This window comes from Salvelinus namaycush, chromosome 31 (assembly GCF_016432855.1).
Source record: "Salvelinus namaycush isolate Seneca chromosome 31, SaNama_1.0, whole genome shotgun sequence".
In the NCBI taxonomy this organism is placed as follows: domain Eukaryota; kingdom Metazoa; phylum Chordata; class Actinopteri; order Salmoniformes; family Salmonidae; genus Salvelinus; species Salvelinus namaycush.
Genome location: NC_052337.1, coordinates 47,066,400 through 47,088,054, shown reverse-complemented (window position 1 = coordinate 47,088,054; position 21,655 = coordinate 47,066,400). Strand labels below are relative to the sequence as shown.

At 42.4% G+C, this 21,655-nt stretch overlaps 1 protein-coding gene across 1 annotated transcript in view; it reads right to left on the bottom strand.

The window, feature by feature from the left end:
* col27a1a (collagen, type XXVII, alpha 1a) overlaps positions 1-21,655 on the bottom strand; it is a 209,378-nt gene that overhangs the window by 38,655 nt on the left and 149,068 nt on the right. Inside the window, exons 40-44 of the mRNA XM_038970195.1 lie at positions 19,747-19,800; positions 14,763-14,816; positions 12,569-12,625; positions 12,418-12,471; positions 3,688-3,741 (exon numbers count right to left, since the gene is read on the bottom strand). Of these exons, the coding sequence (XP_038826123.1) occupies positions 3,688-3,741; positions 12,418-12,471; positions 12,569-12,625; positions 14,763-14,816; positions 19,747-19,800 (273 nt within the window). The remainder of the gene's footprint in view (positions 1-3,687; positions 3,742-12,417; positions 12,472-12,568; positions 12,626-14,762; positions 14,817-19,746; positions 19,801-21,655) is intronic.

The window sequence follows — 21,655 nt, the reverse complement described above, 5'->3', positions numbered from 1 at the left end:
TAGCCATGAAGTGCTTTGAAAGGCTGGTAATGGCTCACATCAACACCATTATCCCAGAAACCCCAGACACACTCCAATTTGCATACCGCCCAAACAGATCCACAGATGATGCAATCTCTATTGCACTCCACACTGCCCTTTCCCACCTGGACAAAAAGAACACCTATGTGAGAATGCTGTTCATTGACTACAGCTCAGCGTTCAACACCATCGTACCCTCAAAGCTCATCACCAAGCTAAGGATCCTGGGACTAAACACCTCCCTCTGCAACTGGATCCTGGACTTCCTGACAGGCAGCCCCCAGGTGGTGAGGGTAGGTAGCAACACATCTGCCACGCTGATCCTCAACACTGGAGCTCCCCAGGGGTACGTGCTCAGTCCCCTCCTGTACTCCCTGTTCACCCACGACTGCATGGCCAGGCATGGCTCCAACACTGCATGGCTCCATCATTAAGTTTGCTGTGGGTGGTGCCAGAATAACAACCTATCCCTCAACGTAACCAAGACTAAGGAGATGATTGTGGACTACAGGAAAAGGAGCACCGAGCACGTCCCCATTCTCATCGACGGGGCTGTAGTGGAGCAGGTTGAGAGCTTCAAATTCCTTGGTGTCCACATCAACAACAAACTAGATTGGTCCAAACACACCAAGACAGTCGTGAAGAGGGCACGACAAAGCCTATTCCCCCTCAGGAAACTGAAAAGATTTGGCATGGGTCCTGAGATCCTCAAAAGTTTCTACAGCTGCAACATCGAGAGCATCCTGACCGGTTGCATCACTGCCTGGTACGGCAATTGCTCGGCCTCCGACCGCAAGGCACTTCAGAGGGTAGTACGTACGGCCCAGTACACCACATGGGCAAAGCTGCCTGCCATCCAGGACCTTTACACCAGGCGGTGTCAGAGGAAGGCCCTAAAAATTGTCAAAGACCCCAGCCACCCCAGTCATAGACTGTTCTCTCTACTACCGCATAGCAAGCGGTACCGGAGTACCAAGTCTAGGACAAAAAGGCTTCTCAACAGTTTTTACCCCCAAGCCATAAGACTCCTGAACAGGTAACCAAATGGTTACCCGGACTATTTGCATTGTATGCCCCCCCCCAACCCCTCTTTTACGCTGCTGCTACTCTCTGTTTATCATATATGCATAGTCACTTTAACTATACATTCATGTACATACTACCTAAATTGGCCCGACCAACCAGTGCTCCCGCACATTGGCTAACCGGGCTATCTGCATTGTGTCCCACCACCCGCCAACCCCTCTTTTTACGCTTCTGCTACTCTCTGTTCATCATATATGCATAGTCACTTTAACGATACCTACATGTACATACTACCTCAATAAGCCTGACTAACAGGTGTCTGTATATAGCCTTGCTACTCTTTTTTCAAATGTCTTTTTACTGTTGTTTTATGTCTTTACTTACCTACACACACACACACACACACACACACACCTTTTGTTCCCCGCACCATTGGTTAGAGCCTGTAAGTAAGCATTTCACTGTAAGGTCTACACCTGTTGTATTCGGCGCACGTGACAAATAAACTTTGATTTGATTTGTACAGATGAACGTGGTACCTTCAGGGGTTTGGAAATTGCTCCCAAGGATGAACCAGACTTGTGGAGGTCTACACCTTTTTTCTGAGGTCTTGGCTGATTTCTTTAGATTTTCCTATGATGTCAAGCAAAGAGGCACTGCGTTTGAAGGTAGGCCTTGAAATACATCCACAGGTACACCTCCAATTGACTTAAATGATGTCATTTAGCCTATCAGAAGCTTCTAAAGCCATGACATAATTTTCTGGAATTTTCCAAGCTGTTTAAAGGCACAGTCAACTTAGTGTATGTAAACTTCTGACCCACTGGAATTGTGATACAGTCTGAAAGTGAAACAATCTGTCTGTAAACAATTATTGGAAAAATTACTTGTGTCATGCACAAAGTAGATGTCCTAACCGACATGCCAAAACTATAGTTTGATAACAAGAAATTTGTGGAGTGGTCGAAAAAAAGAGTTTTAATGACTCCAACCTAAGTGTATGTAAACTTCCGACTTCAACTGTATGCTTCGGTGAGATTGGCTTTTTAGCATTCATAGCAATGGTTATCAACTGTACTGCAAGGATGGAAAGTAAGTCGCAGAAAATAGAGGTTTTTCGGACATCAACTGTATGTGTGTGTGTGTATGCCTGTGTGAGTGTGTGCATGTGTGCTAAGGTGCAGAGAATCAGAGCAGGTGGTTAGTCCAGTTCAAGTGTTCAGCAGTTGGATGTCTTGGAAAAAAGAAATTGTCTCTGAACCTGTTGGTATCAGACTTCATGCTCCGACTCCGTCTGCCCGATGGTAAAGGAGAGAACAGCTCGTTGCTGTGGTGTGTGGGGGTCCTTGATGATGCTGCCTGCCTTCCTCAGGCACAGTTTCAAGTATATGTACTGGATGGGCGGGAGCACGGTCCCAGTGAGGTTCACCACCCACTGGAAGACCTTGCAGTCATGAGCGGAGCAATTCCCGTACCAGGCCACGATGCAACCATTCAGGACGCTCTCGATGGTGTAGTGGTAGTATTTGGAGAGGACCTGGAGCGGCATGACAAATTTCTTCAGCCACCTTAGGAAGTAGAGACGCCGTTGTGCCTTCTTGACAAGAGTGGTGGTGATGTAGGTCTCCTTAAAGCAGGTGGGGACTAAAGCCTGGGAAAGGGACAGGTTGAGAGATGTCAGAGAAGACTTCACTCTGGGGACGCGGCCAGGGATGCCATCTGGGCCGGCGGTTTTGTAAGTATTCACTCTTTTGAGAGTTTTCCTCACATAAGCCTCGTAGAGCGAAAGCACCTGGTCATCCGGAGCAGCGAGACTCTTCCTGGATGGCTCTATATTGTCTGCCTTGAAGCGATCATAGAATGTGTTAAGCTTGTCTGGGAGGGAGGCTTCAGTGGGCACTGCACAGCTGGATTTCCTTTGTAGTCTGTAATAGTCTGTAGTCAGTTGTCGAACATCAATTCAAGTTTGAATCTCTAAAGTCTTTTTGCGTCCCCAATGGATTTAGGCGTCGTGCCCCACCAAGTCATCAGCGTTCGTTCTACTGCAGTACGAGCTCTCAGCATTGTACGGTTATCTCCGTTCATTCAGGGTTTTTGTTTGGGGTATGTCCGGATTGTTCTTGTTCTTGTACGACATCATCAACACATTTCCTAATGAAGCCTGTGACTGACGATGTACAGTATATTTGTCAATGTTGATTAATGAGTCCTGGGTGGATGAATCTATGAATATATTCCAATCAATATTCTCAAAACAATCACGCAGCATTCAGTCTACCTCCTCAGTCCAGCGCCTCACTATTCTCTGTGTTGGTGGCTCTATGCTGTGTTGGTCCAAGCACATTTGGCCTTGGGGGTAGGTTGATTATTTTATTTTGTACAAATGAGAAATATGTTTGTTGTGCCTGCGCAGTCACAATGTAAAAATCTATAAAACTGTTTGTTTTTAAGAATACAGGTTTTTGTGGTGTATTCATGCTGTATATTCTATACTCCTTGTTGCACAATGCATTTCTATACAGTACAGTTACGACTGATTTGGCTCATTAATGCCAATGATTTGCAAGCATGCTTGGGTGCACAATCCCATGTAAATACATATTGATGTGTAAATCATAGCTTCAATAGATCCACACTCACAGGTTGTCCAGGGGCTCCAGGTTTGCCTCTCCCTCCGTCCACGCCTTGTTGCCCCTTAGGAACAGTAAAACATTGTCAGCTACAATAAAACATATGCAACAGGACAGTAGTACAAAAAGACGTGCATGAGGAGAGTACTGTATAGTTGGTATGCCTGTAATGTGGTGCAACCGGGTTGCACTATAGTATTACTTCACCATACTGTTCTAAAAACTTGCTGGGAGACCACCGAGCCTCTAGCAGCCCCCAACAGGTAAGGAACATGACAAGCAAAGGCAGAACAAACTAGCTGAGTGCTAAATAGCTCAGACAGATACAATTATTTGCTATCATCAACTTTAATGCCATGTTTGGTAAATAAAGCTGGGATAGGCATTCAGATTCACTTCATTTTAACACAGCATAAAATCACAAGATACTACTGTAGATAAAAACAACACCCCCACTTCTTAGGTTTTAAAAAATACTTTAACCAGCTAGTTTTAAACTATACCTGATCTGATATGAATAACTGAAGATGTATTTTTTGTGGGGCGGATTGCAACTCAGTCAAAATTCAAAGGTAGCATTAAGCACACTTCATCAGAGGTGTCATACCAGGGGAGCGTGGCAATTGGGGCATTAATGTGCTTCTGGGTCCGACATGATTGTGTTCAAGTGCTTTTTAAGTGTGACCTTTTCTTCAAACAATAACAGTGCAGTTGCTTTCCCTTTGTTAGACTGAGCAGCAGATGGGTTCTGGAAACTTTTTTCATTTCACCTTTATTTAACCTGGTAGGCCAGTTGAGAACAAGTTCTCATTTACAACTGCGACCTGGCCAAGATAAAGCAAAGCAGTGCGACACAAACAACACAGAGTTAGGGGAAAAAATCTATACACAGTGTGTGCAAACGAGGTAAGATTAGGGAGGTAAGAAAAATAATAGGCCATAGAGGCGAAATAATTACAATTTAGCAATTAAACACTGGAGTGATAGATGTGCAGAAGATGAATGTGCAAGTAGAGATACTGGGGTGCAGAGCAGCAAAACAATTTTAAATAACAATATGGGAATGAGGTAGTTGGATGGCCTATTTATAGATGGGCTATGTACAGGTGCAGTGATCTGTGAGCTGCTCTGACAGCTCATGCTTAAAGTTAGTGAGGGAGATATGAGTCTCCAGCTTCAGTGATTTTGGCAGCAGAGAACTGTAAGGAAAGGTGGCCAAACAGGAATAGGCTTTGGGGGTGACCAGTGAAATATACCTGCTGGAACGCGTGCTACGGGTGGGTGCTGCTATGGTGACCAGTGAGCTAAGGTGGGGCTTTACCTAGCAAAGACTTATAGATGACCTGGAGCCAGTGGGTTTGGCGATGAATATGAAGTGAGGGTAAGCCAACGAGAGCATACAGGTCGCAGTGGGGGGTAGTATATGGGGCTTTGGTGACAAAACGGATGGCACTGTTGATAGACTGCATCCAATTTGCTGAGTAGAGTGTTGGAGGCTATTTTATAAATGACATCGCCGAAGTCAAGGATCGGTAGGATAGTCAGTTTTACGAGGGTATGTTTGGTAGCATGAGTGAAGGATGCTTTATTGCAAAATAGGATGCCGATTCTAGTAAGCATGGCCCCGGTGATGTACTGGGCTGTACGCCCTCTGTAGTGCCTTGCGGGAGGCCGAACAGATGCCATACCGGGCAGTGATGCAACCCGTCAGGATGCTCTCGATGGTGAAGCTATAAAACTTTTTGAGGATCTGAGGACCCATGCCAAATCTTTTCAGTCTCCAGAGGGGGAATAGGTTTTGCCGTTCCCTTTTCACGACTGTCTTGGTGTGCTTGGACCATGTTAGCTTGTTGGTGATGTGGACGCCAAGGAAATTGAAGCTCTCAATCTGCTCCACTACAGCCCCGTCGATGAGAATGGGGGCGTGCTCGGTCCACCTTTTCCTGTAGTCCACAATCATCTCCTTTGTCTTGATCACGTTGACGGAGAGGTTGTCCTTGCACCACACGGTCAGGTCTCTGACCTCCTCCCTATAGGTTGTCTCATCGTTGTCGGTGATCAGGTCTACCACATTTGTGTCATCAGCAAACGTAATGATGGTGTTGGAGTCATGGCTGGCCGTGCACTCATGAGTGAACAGGGAGTACAGGAGGGGACTGAGCACGCACCCCTGAGGGGCCCCTGTGTTGAGGATCAGTGTGGAGGATGTGTTGTTACCTACTCTTACCACCTGGGGCGGCCCATCAGGAAGTCCAGGATCCAGTTGCAGAGGGAGGTTTAGTCCTAGGGTCCTTAGCTTAGTGATGAGCTTTGAGGGCACTATGGTGTTGAACGCTGATCTGTAGTCAATTCATAAAATTCTCACATAGGTGTTCCTTTTGCGAAGGTGGGAAAGGGCAGTGTGGACTGCAATAGAGATTATCACCAGGGGATCTGTTGGTGCGGTATGCAAATTGGAGTGGGTCTAGGGTTTCTGGGATAATGGTGTTGATGTGAGCCATTACCAGCCTTTCAAAGCATTTCATGGCTACAGACGTGAGTGCTACGGGTCGGTAGTCATTTAGGCAGGTTACCTTAGTGTTCTTGGGCACAGGGACTTTGGTGGTCTTACAGACTCAAACACAGGGAGAGGTTGAAAATGTCAGTGAAGACACTTTCCAGTTGGTCAGCGCATGCTTGCAGTACACGTCCTGGTAATCCGTCTGGCCCAGCGGTCTTGTGAATGTTGACCTGTTTAAAGGTCTTACTCATTGGCTGCGGAGAGCGTGATTACACAGTCGTCCAGAACAGCTGATGCTCTCATGCATGTTTCAGTTTTACTTGCTGTTTTACTGGTAGGCTCGTGTCACTGGGCAGCTCTCGGCTGTGCTTCCCTTTGTAGTCTGTAATAGTTTGCAAGCCCTGCCACAACCGACGAGCGTCAGAGCCGGTGTAGTACGATTCGATCTTAGTCTTGTATTGACGCTTTGCCTGTTTGATGGTTTGTTGGAGGGCATAGCGGGATTTCTTATAAGCTTCCTGGTTAGAGTGCGGCAGCTCTACCCTTTAGTTCAGTGCGAATGTGGCATGTAATCCATGGCTTCTGGTTGGGATATGTACGTACAGTCACTGTGGGGACGACGTCCTCGATACACTTATTGATAAAGCCAGTGACTGATGTGGTGTACTCCTCAATGCCATCGGAAGAATCCCGGAACATATTCCAGTCTGTGCTAGCAAAACAGTTCTGTAGTTTAGTATCTGCTTCAGCTGACCACTTTTTTATAGACCGAGTCACTGATGCTTTCTGCTTTAATTTTAGCTTGTAAGCTGGATACAGGAGGATAGAGCTATGGTCAGATTTGTCAAATGAAAGGTGAGGGAGAGCTTTGTACACGTCTCTGTGTGTGGAGTAAAGGTGGTCTAGAATTTTTTTCCCTCTGGTTGAACATTTAACATGGTGATAGAAATTAGGTAAAACTGATTTAAGTTTCCCCGCTTTAAAGTCCCCGGCCACTAGGAGCGCCACCTCTGGATGAGCATTTTCCTGTTTGGTTATGGCGGAATACAGCTCATTGAGTGCCGTTTTAGTGCCAGCCACGGTCTGTGGTGGTATGTAAGACAGCTACAAAAATACAGATGAAAACTCTCTTGGTAGATAGTGTGGTCTACAGCTTATCATGAGATACTCTACCTCAGGCGAGCAAAACCTTCCTTAGATATCGTGCACCAGCTATTGTTTACAAATATGCATAGGCCCCCACCCCGTGTCTTACCAGAGGCTGCTGTTCTGTCCTGCCGATAGAGTGCATAACCCGCCAGCTGTATGTTTTTAATGTCGTCGTTCAGCCACGATGCGGTATAACAGTTTTTAATGTTCAGTTGGTAGGATATACGTGTTTTCAGGTAGTCCCATTTATTTTCCAGCGATTGAACGTTAGCTAGCAGAACGGAAGGCGAGGGCAGATTAGCCACTCATCGCCTATCCTCAGAAGGCATCCTTTTCTCTTTCAGTGAAACCTACGTTTCCTTTTCCAGGGAATCACGGGGATCTGGGCCTGGTCGGGTTTCTGTAGTATACCCCTCGCGTCCAACTCATTGAAGAATGACTCCTCGTCCAATTTGAGGTGAGTAATCCCAGTTCTGATGTCCAGAAGCTTTTTTCGGTCATGGCAGCAACATTATTTGGAAAACAAGTTACGAACATCGCATAAAAACAAACAAATAGCATGGTTAGTTTAGAGCCGATAAGACGGCAGCCCTCCCCTCCGATGCCATCGTGATATTCCGCTGAAACTCTGTATGCTATGGGCTCTCCAAACCTGTTCCTGTAGCTACCCAGTGCTCAATTTGGGAAACCAAGTGAAATCTGTTCAGGAACATCGATAGTAACATGTTTTCACAATGAAACAATGAAATATTTTGACAGCCCCTCTGTGCACTGGAGAAAGGAATTAAGGAGAGAGGGGAGGAGAAGGAAACACACAGTGGTGAGATATTCTGTAGAATAAGGTGATGTGTCAGCTTATTAATTATGAGGCTATTCATTACTAGCCTATTACTAGGCTATTCAAAATCAAATACAAATTCACTATAATTGTAGGCTAACTGTGCACGTGTTTAATTTAGGCTAGACCAATTATGTACCAAAGATATCTCATTTTTCTGCTTTTCTGCCATGTGTAATATGCGGTAAGCTATGTATTGCATAATGGCACAATCATTATTTTTATTCCGTTTTATTTTCAGGCTTGAGGTCATATATAGGCCTATGCGTAAGCTCTAATATGCATATGGTGGTTTTGAAGTAACCATAACCTTAGAAAGCACTGTCTATTTCGTTGTGTTAGACTTTGAAACAACATCCACAACGACCATGTTTTCCACTCAGTTTCAACCTGCTGTTGAACTTCTTTCTTCAAACTGATCATCGCGGTGAGGTGAGATTTAAAAAGCACATACTGTTTTGATGATGTGTTTGATGTGATTTACGATTGCATTTGCATTGATGCCAGAGTGGTTAGAGGGAAAATAGAGCCCTGAGTACCAGGCCATTAGCAAATGGATTATCATTAGCGAGTTGGTACTACTAACACATGTCCAGAGTGCAAAAAGGGAGATTACCGTGACTCAACAGTCACGTAGAATTCACATTAGAATTTTTATGCGGTCAAGACTCAGGACTGGTACGTAGAATTTTACTGCGGTCATGACTCATGGCTGCCGGTGTGGCGGTAATACAGTCACCACAACAGCCTTAGACATAACACGCCATTAAATAACTACCATGATGGATTTTACACTCTTATGTACCTGTCATAACCCGCCACAAAATAATGCAATATACACTACCGTTCAAAAGTTTGGTTTCACTTAGACATTTCCTTGTTTTTGAAAGAAACAACAAAGTCGCACCAATGTGTTGGAGGAAGCACCGTACAACTGGTGACCGAAGTCAGTGTGCATGCGCCCAGCCTGCCACAAGGAGTCGCTAGAGCGCAATGGGACAAGGACATCTGTTGCGGCCACCTGGGATCGAACCCGGGTCTGTAGAAACGCCACTCGGGAGGCCCTATAGGTGACAGTTTTGATACTTATCATAAACAGAAGTTTATGAAGTAGGGCCTTGTAAACAAAAAGGGAGTAATGTAGAGGTCTACGGGTCTTTATGGAAGTCCAGACAACAACATAGACCTCTACATTACTCCCTTTTTTTGTTTACAAGGCCCTACTTCATAAACTTCTGTCTAATCTAACTTTGCTGTTGAAGTATAGGCATCTGAGTTGCCTAACCCGTTCAGAGGATTGGTTAACTCTTGAAGTTGCTGTGTTTTAATTCACTGTATTGTTGGAACAGTATACATTTCATCTTGATGTTCTGGTACTGTTCAGGCAATTTAAAGTATTGATTGGGGACTTATTTGTGGAGGAATGTAACTCTTTTTCTGGGTGATGTGATTTTTTATTTGTTCTTCCCATTACTGTATTTTTGTAAATCTGGGGATCCAAGATCTTTTACATATTATCGCCCAATATCTGTACTATGATGTTTTTCAAAAATCCTAGAGAAACTGGGTTGTAAAAGAATGTTGAAACATTTAAACCAACACTGTATTCTATATGAGCACCAATATGGTTTTCATAAAAACTACCACACAGATATGTCTCTTTTACAACTTGTGGATAAAATCTTTACAGCCCTGAACAACAATGAATACACTCTTGGCATCTTTTTAGATTTATCAAAAGCATTCGACATGGTTGATCATGAAATATTACTATATTGCATTATTACAGTTTTCATGATTTTACATATAAATGGCTATATAATTATGTTTATGATTGAGAACAATTTGTATATGCAAATGGTTGTGCACCTACCAGGGCCAAGATATTCTGTTGCGTTCCACAGGGTTCAAACCAAAGACCTTGCTGCTGTGTCTTCTACCGTAATTACCATTCTTTTTGCTAATGATTTTGTCACTCTAGAATTTTTATTCACTAATCAATGAAGCCAACTCAAGTTTTCTGAATGGTTACAGATAAATTAATAATCTTTAAATGTTAAAAAAAAATCCATCTTCATTGTATTCACTGGTAAGATTAAGAAATAGAAAACAATAGAATAGAAAAATCTCAATTGGGGGGAATAAAATGGACCAGGTTTCATCCACTCGATTCCTAGGTGTTTCAATTGATAAAAAGTTATAAATCATATTCATTTTGTTTGCAGCAAAGTATCATCAGAAATATTAGTGGTTTTGTTCATCAGGCTTGCTTCCTATTACTACACTACAGATTCATTTACCCATATCTCATTTACTGCAATATTGTCTGGGCCAGTACATACTGTATGCTTCCTACCTACACAAATTATTCATCACACCAAATACATTTACAAGACTAGCCACCCCCTTTAACTACTTGGCTCCATCGGACCCTCTGTTTAAGAAACGGAATATATTGTATATCTACAACATTTAATATACTAAAATGATGCACCTTCATCTACAAATACCCCACAAACAGCCTACCTAAACCCTTCAATGGATTCTTCCAGGTTAATTCCCAAACCCATGCATACAACACAAGACACTGCGATAACCTGCATCCTCCCACTGCCGCACCTCACAGTCCATTCCCTATCAGACACAGGTTCCAAACTCTGGAATTCCTGCATAGACTAGTGGTTAGCCTGATGAACCAAACTACCCAGTAGTCTCCTCCATGCAGTTTTTTTTATCTGTAGTGTTATGCATTTCACTTGTTTTCTTTGGTGCAAATAAATAAAACATAAAAACCCAAATTACCTAGTTAATGTTGCTAATAAGCTAGTTAATGTTGCTAATAAGCTAGTTAATGTTGCTAATAAGCTAGTTAATGTTGCTAATAAGCTAGTTAATGTTGCTAATAAGCTAGTTAATGTTGCTAATGTTAGGATTTATGTTTATGCATAATAGCTTGTTAGCATATTGTTTGAAGATGAATATTGTTTTGTTACACACACACACTATACAGAGGGGGGGGGGGGGGGGGGGGGTGTGTGTAGGTGTAAGGACTGACCAACACAGGCCAGTGGACAGTCTGGAGAGGGGAGGGGTGCATCTCTCTAGGCCAACCAAGAGGTTAGAATACTGGACAATACCATATTAGGAACTGTTTTAGTGTAGAATCGACAGACACAAGACGGATCTAATCTACCCAGCAACCAGATGTGGACAAAAGGAACACGCCAAGGGGCTTGGACAAATCCGAGGGGGGCAAAGTCTAAACCGCGCCCAGCCTCTACTGTGATAGGCCAACAGACGCGTTGGAACTACGTCATCACGGTATAAGAACAGCTGTTCACGTACTTCCTGCCAGTTCCCTGTTAACCCTGCGTGGTGATACAGCGAACCCGTATATACGAAAATTGCATTTGCCATTCATTGTTTGCGGTAATTAAACATAATTAAAGAAAGTTAGCAGACCTTGCTTTTTATTTATCCTGACACCGGATGTGTTACACGCAGCGTTCACACTAATAAGCTAGCTTGCTTGAATCCTTCATTGGTGAAACTAACACCTATGTTGGGGACATTACAACAAAAGACATGCTGCTGCAAACAACAAACCGTTTTTTTGTAATTATAAAAAACAGATTTGTTGTCATGTTTAGGTTGAAAAGGTGAATGGTCAGTGGTGAATGTACAACTCGGCAACTTGGGTAACAACATGTTCTCAGACTTTCCCACTTGTAATTATGACTTGGAGGTTGGTTCAAGTGAAACTTCAGAGTCAAAACTCTGAACTTCAGATAATTCCGACAGCATGTGAAGGCCCCATATGACATCAGTTGCAAAGCGCATATAAAACACATCAAGTGTGCACATGTTGTGTAGGGTGCACAAATTGAATTTGAGAGCGTGCAAGTGTGTCATTGGGAACAGAAAATCATTGCAGCTTCCAATAAATTAGTCTGAGAGTGGAGATATTTTCCCCCTGAAGAAATACTCATTAAATGTAAAGATTCAGAAGTTGTTGCAAATATACCCTGCCCGGATGTCTCTTCTCACACACATATTTTAATTTTACTCTTCAAAATCCATCTCGCTTTAGCCGAGTGAATCTCTTGCTATAATATTTCACAGGTAGATGTCAGTGTCAAAATTCTAACCAATGAGATAGCCTGGAATAAACTACTGAAATGCAATTGGTCAGGAATTTTTGGACCAATCAGCTGGTTGACTGGTTTGTTTAGATGCATATTTATAACACTTACTAGGTATCCTGGATCCCCTAACTCCCCTCTCTCTCCTCTGTCTCCTGGAGGACCCTGATCAAAAACAGAAGAATAGGTGATATTAAAGACCCTCAGAACCGTATTGGGATTAGTAATGAAAGATGAGAGACGATAATAGTGAGTAACTCACTCTGTCGCCTGGAGGACCAGTAGGACCCTCAACCTTCCCATCATCCCCCTGTTCGCCCTAATATAAAGAAACAATGTTAGTGGAGCCATTCAATGGAAGACAATACAATTTACCTCTCACAGATTGCTCAATGAAAGTTTCATGTATTTTGTTTCTTCAAAGATGGTTGGTTAGTGTCCTGAATGATCCTACTCTAACTGTGTACACATGGCAGATCAAAAAACTCAAAAACATATCACATCAGTGCATGAAGCAGATATGGTTTTCTCTCTCACTCTGCAAAATAAAAGCTTTGCAGTGTTTACGCCATGCTTAAATGACTAGCTTTAGCCATGGTTGATTTGTTGTGTGTTAGGCAATACATCTGAAGCAGACTTGGGGGATATAAAGGATAACTGCAGAGTTGTGTTGGAGGATGTTTGTTTCACGGTTCAAATGGGAAAGATTGAGTTCAAATGTAGATCCAGACAGCTGGTTGATGTTAATACACACTGCTGCGTAACAGACTGAGATAGAGACATGTTGATAGAGAGATAGGGTAGCATTATGTTCAAACAAGACCGCAAGTGTCCATTTTTCTTATGCCCGTCAGGCACAGTTGAATCTAACTCACTGTAATATTTTAGATGCGCTACAGTGGGTGCAGAAGAATCACATCAGTGAGGCAGTAAGCTCGATTTGCTAAACACTTTTTACAAATGTCTGATATACAGTCCCGTCAGAAAGTAGTCATACCCCTTGACATTTTGTTGTTACAGCCTCCATTTAAAATGGATTACATAGATTACCCCATAATGACATATGACATAATTACCCATCATTTTTAGAAATGTTTGCAAATGTGTTGAAGATGAAATACAGAAATATCTTATTTACATGAGTATTCACACCCTTGAGTCAATATGTTAGAATCACCTTAGGCAGCGATTACAGCTGTAAATAATAATATTTGCCCATTATTCTAAAAAAAATTCTTCAAGGTCTATCAAGTTGGTTTGTTTATCATGGCTAGACAGCCATTTTCAAGTCTTGCCATAGATTTTCAAGCCGATTTAAGCCACAACTGTAACTAGGCCACTCATTCAATATCATCTTGGTAAGCAACTACAGTGTAGATTTGGCCTTGTGTTTTAGGTTATTCTCCTGCTGAAAGGTGAATTTGTCTCCCAGTGTCGATTGGAAAGCAGACTGAACACGGTTTTCCTCTAAGATTTATCCTAAAAGCATACCCATAACATGATGCAGCCAACACCATGCTTGAAAATAAGAAGAGTGGTACTCAGTGATGTGTTGTGTTGGATTTGCTCCAAACATAAAGCTTTTTGTATTCAGGACATGAAGGTAATTTCTTTGCCACATTTTTTTGCAGTTTTACTTTAGTGATGTAGATCCATCCTCAGTTTTCTCCTATCACAGCCAAAAAACACTAACTGTTTTAAAGTCACCATTGGCCTCATGGTGAAATCCCTGAGCGGTTTCCTTCCTCTACAGCAACTGAATTAGGAAGGACGCCTGTATCTTTGCAGTGACTGGGTGTATTGATACACCATCCAAAAGAGAAATTAATAACTTCACAATGCTCAAAGGGATATTGAATGTATGCTTTTTTTTAAAAATCTACCTGTAGGTGCCCTTCATTGTGAGGCATTGGAAAACCGCCCTGGTCTTTGTGGTTGAATCTGTGTTTGAAATTCACTGCTCAACTGAGGGACCTTACAGATAACTGTATAGTGTTAAGTACAGAGGTAAGGTAGTCATTCAAAAATCATGTTAGATACTATTATTGCACCATGCAACTTATTATGTGACTTATTAAGCAACTTACTCTTGAACTTATTTAGGCTTGCCATAACAAAAGGGGTTTCAATACTTATTGAAAAAAAACAATTCAGCTTTTCATTTTTAATTCATTAGTAAACATTTCCAAAAACATAATTCTACTTTGATATTGTGGGGTATTGTGTGTCGGCCAATGACGCAATGTGTGGGCCAGTATTCCATTTTAAATTCAGGCTGTAACACAACAAAAAGTGGAACATGTTAAGGGGTGTGAATACTGTCTGATGGCACTGTATGCCTGTAATATGCTTCTGCAGTAGCACCCCCAAAATGAAGTTGACAAAGCAACATTAGCCTTACGGGATGCTTGCAGTGTAGTTTCTGAGTTAGACATAATGTGTTGGGAATGGTGTACCTTTTCACCATTTGGTCCTCGATGCCCAATAGGGCCTTGGGGTCCCTGATGACCCTATATAGACAGACAGGGAAGGAGGAAAGGGGTTTTATTTTATTTTTATTTAACCTTTATTTAACCAGGTAGGCTAGTTGCGAACAAGTTCTCATTTATAACTGTGACCTGGCCAAGATGAGGCAAAGCAGTGTGACACAGATAACAACACAGATTTACACATGGAATAACATGGAATAAACAATAAACAAGCCAATAACACAATAAACAAGTCAATGACACAGTAGAAAAAAAGAAAGTCTATATACAGTGTGTGCAAAATGCATGAGGAGGTAGGCAATAAATAGGCCATAGTAGCGAAGAATTACAATTCGGCAGTTTAACACTGGAGTGATAAATGAGCAGATGATGATGTGCAAGTAGAGATACTGGTGTGTAGAAGAGCAGAAAAGTTAATAAAAACAGTATGGGGATGAGGTAGGTAGATTGGATGGGCTATTTACAGATGGACTATGTACAGCTGCAGTGATCGGTTAGCTGCTCAGATAGCTGATATTTAAAGTTGGTGAGGGAAATATAAGTCTCCAGCTTCAGCGATTTTTGCAATTCGTTCCAGTCACTGGCAGCAGAGAACTGGAAGGAAAGGTAGCCAAATGAGGTGTTGGCTCTGGGGATGATCAGTGAGATATACCTGCTGGAATGTGTGCTACGGGTGGGTGTTGTTATCGTGACCAAGGAACTGAGATAAGGCGGAGCTTTACCTAGCATAGACTTATAGATGACCTGGAGCCAGTGGGTCTGGCGATGAATATGTAGCGAGGGCCAACCGACTAGAGCATACAGTTCGCAGTGGTGGGTGGTATAAGGTGATTTGTTAACAAAACGGAAGGCACTGTGATAGACTGCATCCAGTTTGCTGAGTAGAGTATTGAAATCTATTTTGTAGATGACATCGCCGAAGTCGAGGATCGGCAGTATAGTCAATTTTACTAGGGTAAGTTTGGCGGCGTGAGTGAAGGAGGCTTTGTTGCGAAGTAGAAAGCCGATTCTAGCTTTGATTTTGGATTGGAGATGTGTAATATGAGTCTGGAAGGAGAGTTTTATGTCTAGCCAGACACCTAGGTATTTATAGTTGTCCACATATTCTAGGTCAGAACCGTCCAGGGCGGTGATGTTAGTCGGGCGGGCGGGTGTCAGGCAGTGAATGGTTGAAAAGCATGCATTTGGTTTGACTACCATGTAGGAGCAGTTGGAGGCCACGGAAGGGTTAATTCTGTGATATACAGATGTAATCAGTGATATACTTTTAAAGGCAATTTCACTGATGTTTGCGGAGATCACTTTTTCACTGACATAACCTTTATAATGAAATATTCCCCTGATGGCAAAGCTACACCCACTTTGAAGCAAAACATGTTTTATTGTTTCGTAACTTGTTTCCTTGTCATAGGTTTGTTTACTAAAATTGCCAATTTTCTAGTTCAGGGTCTCCAACTCCAGTCTGGAGAGCTACTGGGTGTGTAGGCTTTTATTCCAGCATCACACCTGATTCAGCTATTCATTGTTCACATGGATAATCATGATGCATTGAATTAGGTACCTTAGTGATGGTCTGGATTAAAAAGAGAGTTGGAGTACCGTGAGTTGGAGTACCATGCTCTAACTGTTATTAAGCCAGTTGAAACCAGTTATAGTCAGTTATAGGTATTAGGATTATTTTAGTGACAAAATTCAGGCCATCCTGATTGATGAGGTTAAGTCAGAATTTATTGAAGTAGTTCCGCAGGTGTCGATACTAGGACCTGTTCTTTTCCCTATTTATATAAATGCTGTTGGTTCATCTGTTGAAAATTGTACATTTCATCTATATGCAGATGATACTATTATGTACACAATTCCCCTGACTGCTGAACTGGCTGTGACAAGACTACTGTCCGATTTTGCAGTTATACGGGAAGCCTTTACTGGTTTAAAATTCATGCTTAATACGGGAAAAACTAAATACAGTACATGTTGTTTTCAAGTTCTCGTCTTCGCTCATCGGATGGTTCTATACTGAACAAAAATATAAACGTAACATGTAAAGGACCCATGTTTCATGGGCTGAATAAAAGATCCTAGAAATGTTATGTGCACAAATGTGTTTTACATCCCTCCTTTGCCAAGATAATTCAGCCACCTTACAGGTGTGGCATATCAAGATGCTGAACAGCATGATCAGTACACATGTGCACCTTGTGCTAGGGACAATAAAAGGCCATTCCAAAATGTGCAGTTTTGTCACACAACACAATGCCACAGATGTCCAAAATTTTGAGGGAGCGTGCAATTCCCAGATAATTTAATGTTAATTTTCCAACCATAAGACGCCTCTAACGTAGTTTTAGAGAATTTGGCAGTACGTCTAACCGACCTCACAACCCCAGACCAAGTGTATGGCGTTGTGTGGGTGAGCGGTTTGCTGATGTCAACGTTGTGAACAGAGTGTCCCAAGGTGGAGGTGGGGTTATGGTATGGGCTGACATAAGCTATGAACAATGAACACAATTGCATTTTATTGATAGCATTTTGAATGCAAAGAGATACCATTGTCGTGCCATTTATCCACCGCCACCACCACGTTTCAGCATGATAATACACGGCCCAATGTTTCAAGGAACTATACACAATTCCTAGAAGCTGAAAATGTCCCAGATCACCCATGGCCTGCATACTCACCAGACATGTCACCCATTGAGCATGTTTGGGATGCTCTGGATCGACGTGTACGACAGCGTGTTCCAGTTCCCGCCAATATCCAGCAACTTCGCGCAGCCATTGAAGAAGAGTGGGACAACATTCCACACGCCACAATCAACAGCCTGATCAACTCTAAGTGAAGGAGATGTGTCACGCTGCATAAGGCAAAAAGTTGTCAGACCAGATACTGATTGGTTTTCTGATCCACGCCCCTACCTTACAGATGCATATCTGTATTCCCAGTCATATGAAATCCATAGATTAGGGCCTAATGAATTTATTGAAATTGACTGATTTCCTTATATGAACTGTAACTCAGTAAAATCTTTGGAATTGTTGCATGATGCGTTGATATTTTTGTTCAGTATAGTTAGCCTATTCCCGATCTGGATAAACGATCCACCTACCACTATTGCTACTTTGAATAGTGGATAGAGGGCAGGATAGACAGACTGGAAGACTATATTGACCTATAATATAGTTAGCACGCAGAAAAGCATAGTGCATAAGGGCAATATCAAAACACTTTAATATAGGGGAGGCCCATGCAAGCAGATAAGGACATTTGTCTAGGATGGAATTCTATAGTAAAACCTGCAAAAGGGTGAATGTAAACCAGGGAAAAAACACACAGCCCTCCCCAAAGCAAAGAAAAATTGTTAGACCACTCTCCCTTAAATTTCAAACTGTACCTAAGTAGTGTGATCAAAAGCATTAGGAGTGGAGCGCGTTGCAGGAACAGTTTAACTCAGTACATTACTGTAACCCAGTTTTAACAAACTAGTACGGTGTGATTAAAGCATTACAGGAGAGATTTGGAGCTCAAGGAACAGGTCAAAAGCTGTATTTTGTTTTATATAAAAAACATGTCTGTGTTTTATGAAATTGTACAGTACAGTCGTGGCCAAAAGTTTTGAGAATGACACAAATATTCATTTTCACAAAGTTTTCTGCTTCAGTGTCTTTAGATATTTTTGTCAGATGTTACTATGGAATACTGAAGTATAATTACAAGCATTTCATAAGTGTCAAAGGCTTTTATTGACAATGGGGAGTTTTATGGCAAGGTGCTCCATCATGCTGGAAAAGGCATTGTTCGTCACCAAACTGTTCCTGGATGGTTGGAGAAGTTGCTCTCGGAGGATGTGTTGGTAGCATTCTTTATTCATGGCTGTGTTCTTAGGCAAAATTGTGAGTGAGCCCACTCCCTTGGCTGAGAAGCAACTTCACACACGAATGGTCTCAAGATGCTTTACTGTTGGCATGACACAGGACTGATGGTAGTGCTCACCTTGTCTTCTCCGGACAAGCTTTTTTCCGGATGCCCCAAACAATCGGAAACGGGATTCATCAGAGAAAATGACTTTACCCCAGTCCTCAGCAGTCCAATCCCTGTACCTCTTGCAGAATATCAGTCTGTCCCTGATGTTTTTCCTGGAGAGAAGTGGCTTCTCTGCTGCCCTTCTTGACACCAGGCCATCCTCCAAAAGTCTTCGCCTCATTGTGCATGCACTCACACCTGCCTGCTGCCATTCCTGAGCAAGCTCTGTACTGGTGGTGCCCCGATCCCACAGCTGAATCAACTTTAGGAGACGGTCCTGGCGCTTGCTTGACTTTCTTGGGCGCCCTGAAGCCTTCTTCACAACAATTGAACCGCTCTCCTTGAAGTTCTTGATGATCCGATAAATGGTTGATTTAGTTGCAATCTTACTGGCAGCAATATATATCCTTGTGAAGCCCTTTTTGTGCAAAGCAATGATGACGGCACGTGTTTTCTTGCAGGGAATCATGGATGACAGAGGAAGAACAATGATTCCAAGCACCACCCTCCTTTTGAAGCTTCCAGTCTGTTATTCGAACACAATCATCATGACAGAGTGATCTCCAGCCTTGTCCTCGTCAACACTCACACCTGTGTTAACGAGAGAATCACTGATATGATGTCAGCTGGTCCTTTTGTGGCAGGGCTGACATGCAGTGGAAATGTTTTTTGGGGGATTCAGTTCATTTGCATGGCAAAGAGGGACTTTGAAATTAATTGCAATTCATCTGATCACTCTTTATAACATTCTGGAGTATATGCAAATTGCCATCATACAAACTGAGGCAGCAGACTTTTTGAAAATTCATATTTGTGTCATTCTCAAAACTTTTGGCCACGACTGTATATGAAGGGCTCCCTCATAAAAGAGACACTGGTCTTAATGTTGATTCCCTGATTAAATAAAGGTAAATAAATATGTAGACTTACCTCGTAACCTGCTAGACCCATGTCCCCCTGTTTACCCATTCTACCTGGGGGACCCTGTGAGAGGAAGGGAGGGAGGGTTTGGTCACACCGGAGCTAAAACTGCAAATAACCACATTACCCATCTAAAAGTGACAGCCTTCAGATGTCAATGAAGGTCATAACCTAAATACGGATTGGGCTCTGACTGCTTGACTTCTTACTGGGTTTGACCTTCTAGTTCTAACATCAGGACCCATATTCATAAAGCATCACAGAGCAGGAGTACTGATCTAGACTCTTAAAAAAAAAAGAGACTTCCGAAAGGGTAGTGCCGTGTATTCCAAGGGAACATAGGGAACACAAAGACACATAAAATAATGTATCTTTCATTACTCTGTGTTTCATAATTTTCCTTCAATACTGGGCAATTGATGATAACGGCAATTCTGATCCAACCATCAACTCATACATTGTGCCCCTGGCATGAGAGGATGGAAGTTAAATATGTAGCTAGATGTAGAAGACTACTGTTAACTAGTTAACGTTTCCCATGAATGGAAGTTAGGCTAGCAAGCAAGCATTTTAGCCAAGTAGCCTAGGACAACAAAATCTAAAAGTATGTACTGTATGACAGAGTGATAGACCGTTTTGTCAACATGAAAGAGAGGAGGATGGCATTGGCGTTTCTCTACAAGTAGGGTGAGTCAACATGTTTTTCTACTTGCACCGACGCGTGCACGCAAAATGGTGCTGGGATAGTGGAGGCAGCTCCTGTTTTTTTATGCGACTTGCAGTAACTCTCTGTGGTTCTAAATCACTAGTTGTTTAGTGGTCCGAAAATGTCGGGAAACATTAATTAACCTCTTGAGCCTATGGGGGGTGCTATTTCGACTTTGGAAAAATGAGTTCCCAAATTAAACTGCCTCGTACTCAATTCTTGCTCGTACAATATGCATATTATTATTACTATTGGATAGAAAACACTCTCTAGTTTCTAAAACCGTTTGAATTATGTCTCTGAGTGAAACAGGACTCATTCTGCAGCACATTTCCTGTCAGGGAGTGAGATTTCTGAAATCGAGGTCCCTATTCTGGGGTCAGTTTATAAGTCCCTATGTACGCTGTGGGGCTACAAACACTGCATACGCCTTCCTCTAGATGTCAGTAAGTGGTGAGAATTTGAATGGAGTGGATTGCGCAATCTGGGACCTTATATAAGACCCTGGAGCGGAAGTACCGTCCTTTTCAACGGTGCGCCTGGCGCAGTAGGGACATCAGAGTTGCCTCCTGCCAAGCTTTCGTTTTGCCAGTTCTATATCTCCGGTCATGTTTTTATTCGTTATAGTTGTTAAAGACATCATAAGGTAGTTAATTTAAACCGACTTATAGCAATTTATATCAGTTTATTGCGATTTTCTGGCATTTCTTTGTGACGCGCTTTCAAGAGTTGGACACCTTTCCGGCACATGCCGAACGTTACCGGCTATTTCGACAGGACAAGAGGACAGCTTTCAACCAAAAGACGATTGTTCTGGACAAAGGACACCTTTCCCAAGATTCTGATGGGAGGTCATCAAAAAGTAAGAACTATTTATGCTGATAAATCGTTGTTCTGTTGAAAAATGTTAAATGCATAAGCCGCCATTAATTTCAGTGTAGCCTTGCTTTAGCGCACGCTGTATTGCGCAATAACGTTAATTTTTAAAATGTAATTCAGCGATTGCATTAAGAACTAATTTGTCTTTCAATTGCTGTCCAACCTGTATTTTTTTAGTCAAGTTTATGAATAGTTTTCGATAAGAATAGGTGCCTTTCCAAGATGGCGCCGGACAGATTGCTTGAGTATTTGGACACTATTTTCATTGTATAAGCACGATTTGTGCCGCTAAATATGCACATTTTCGAACAAACTCTATATGCATTGTGTAAT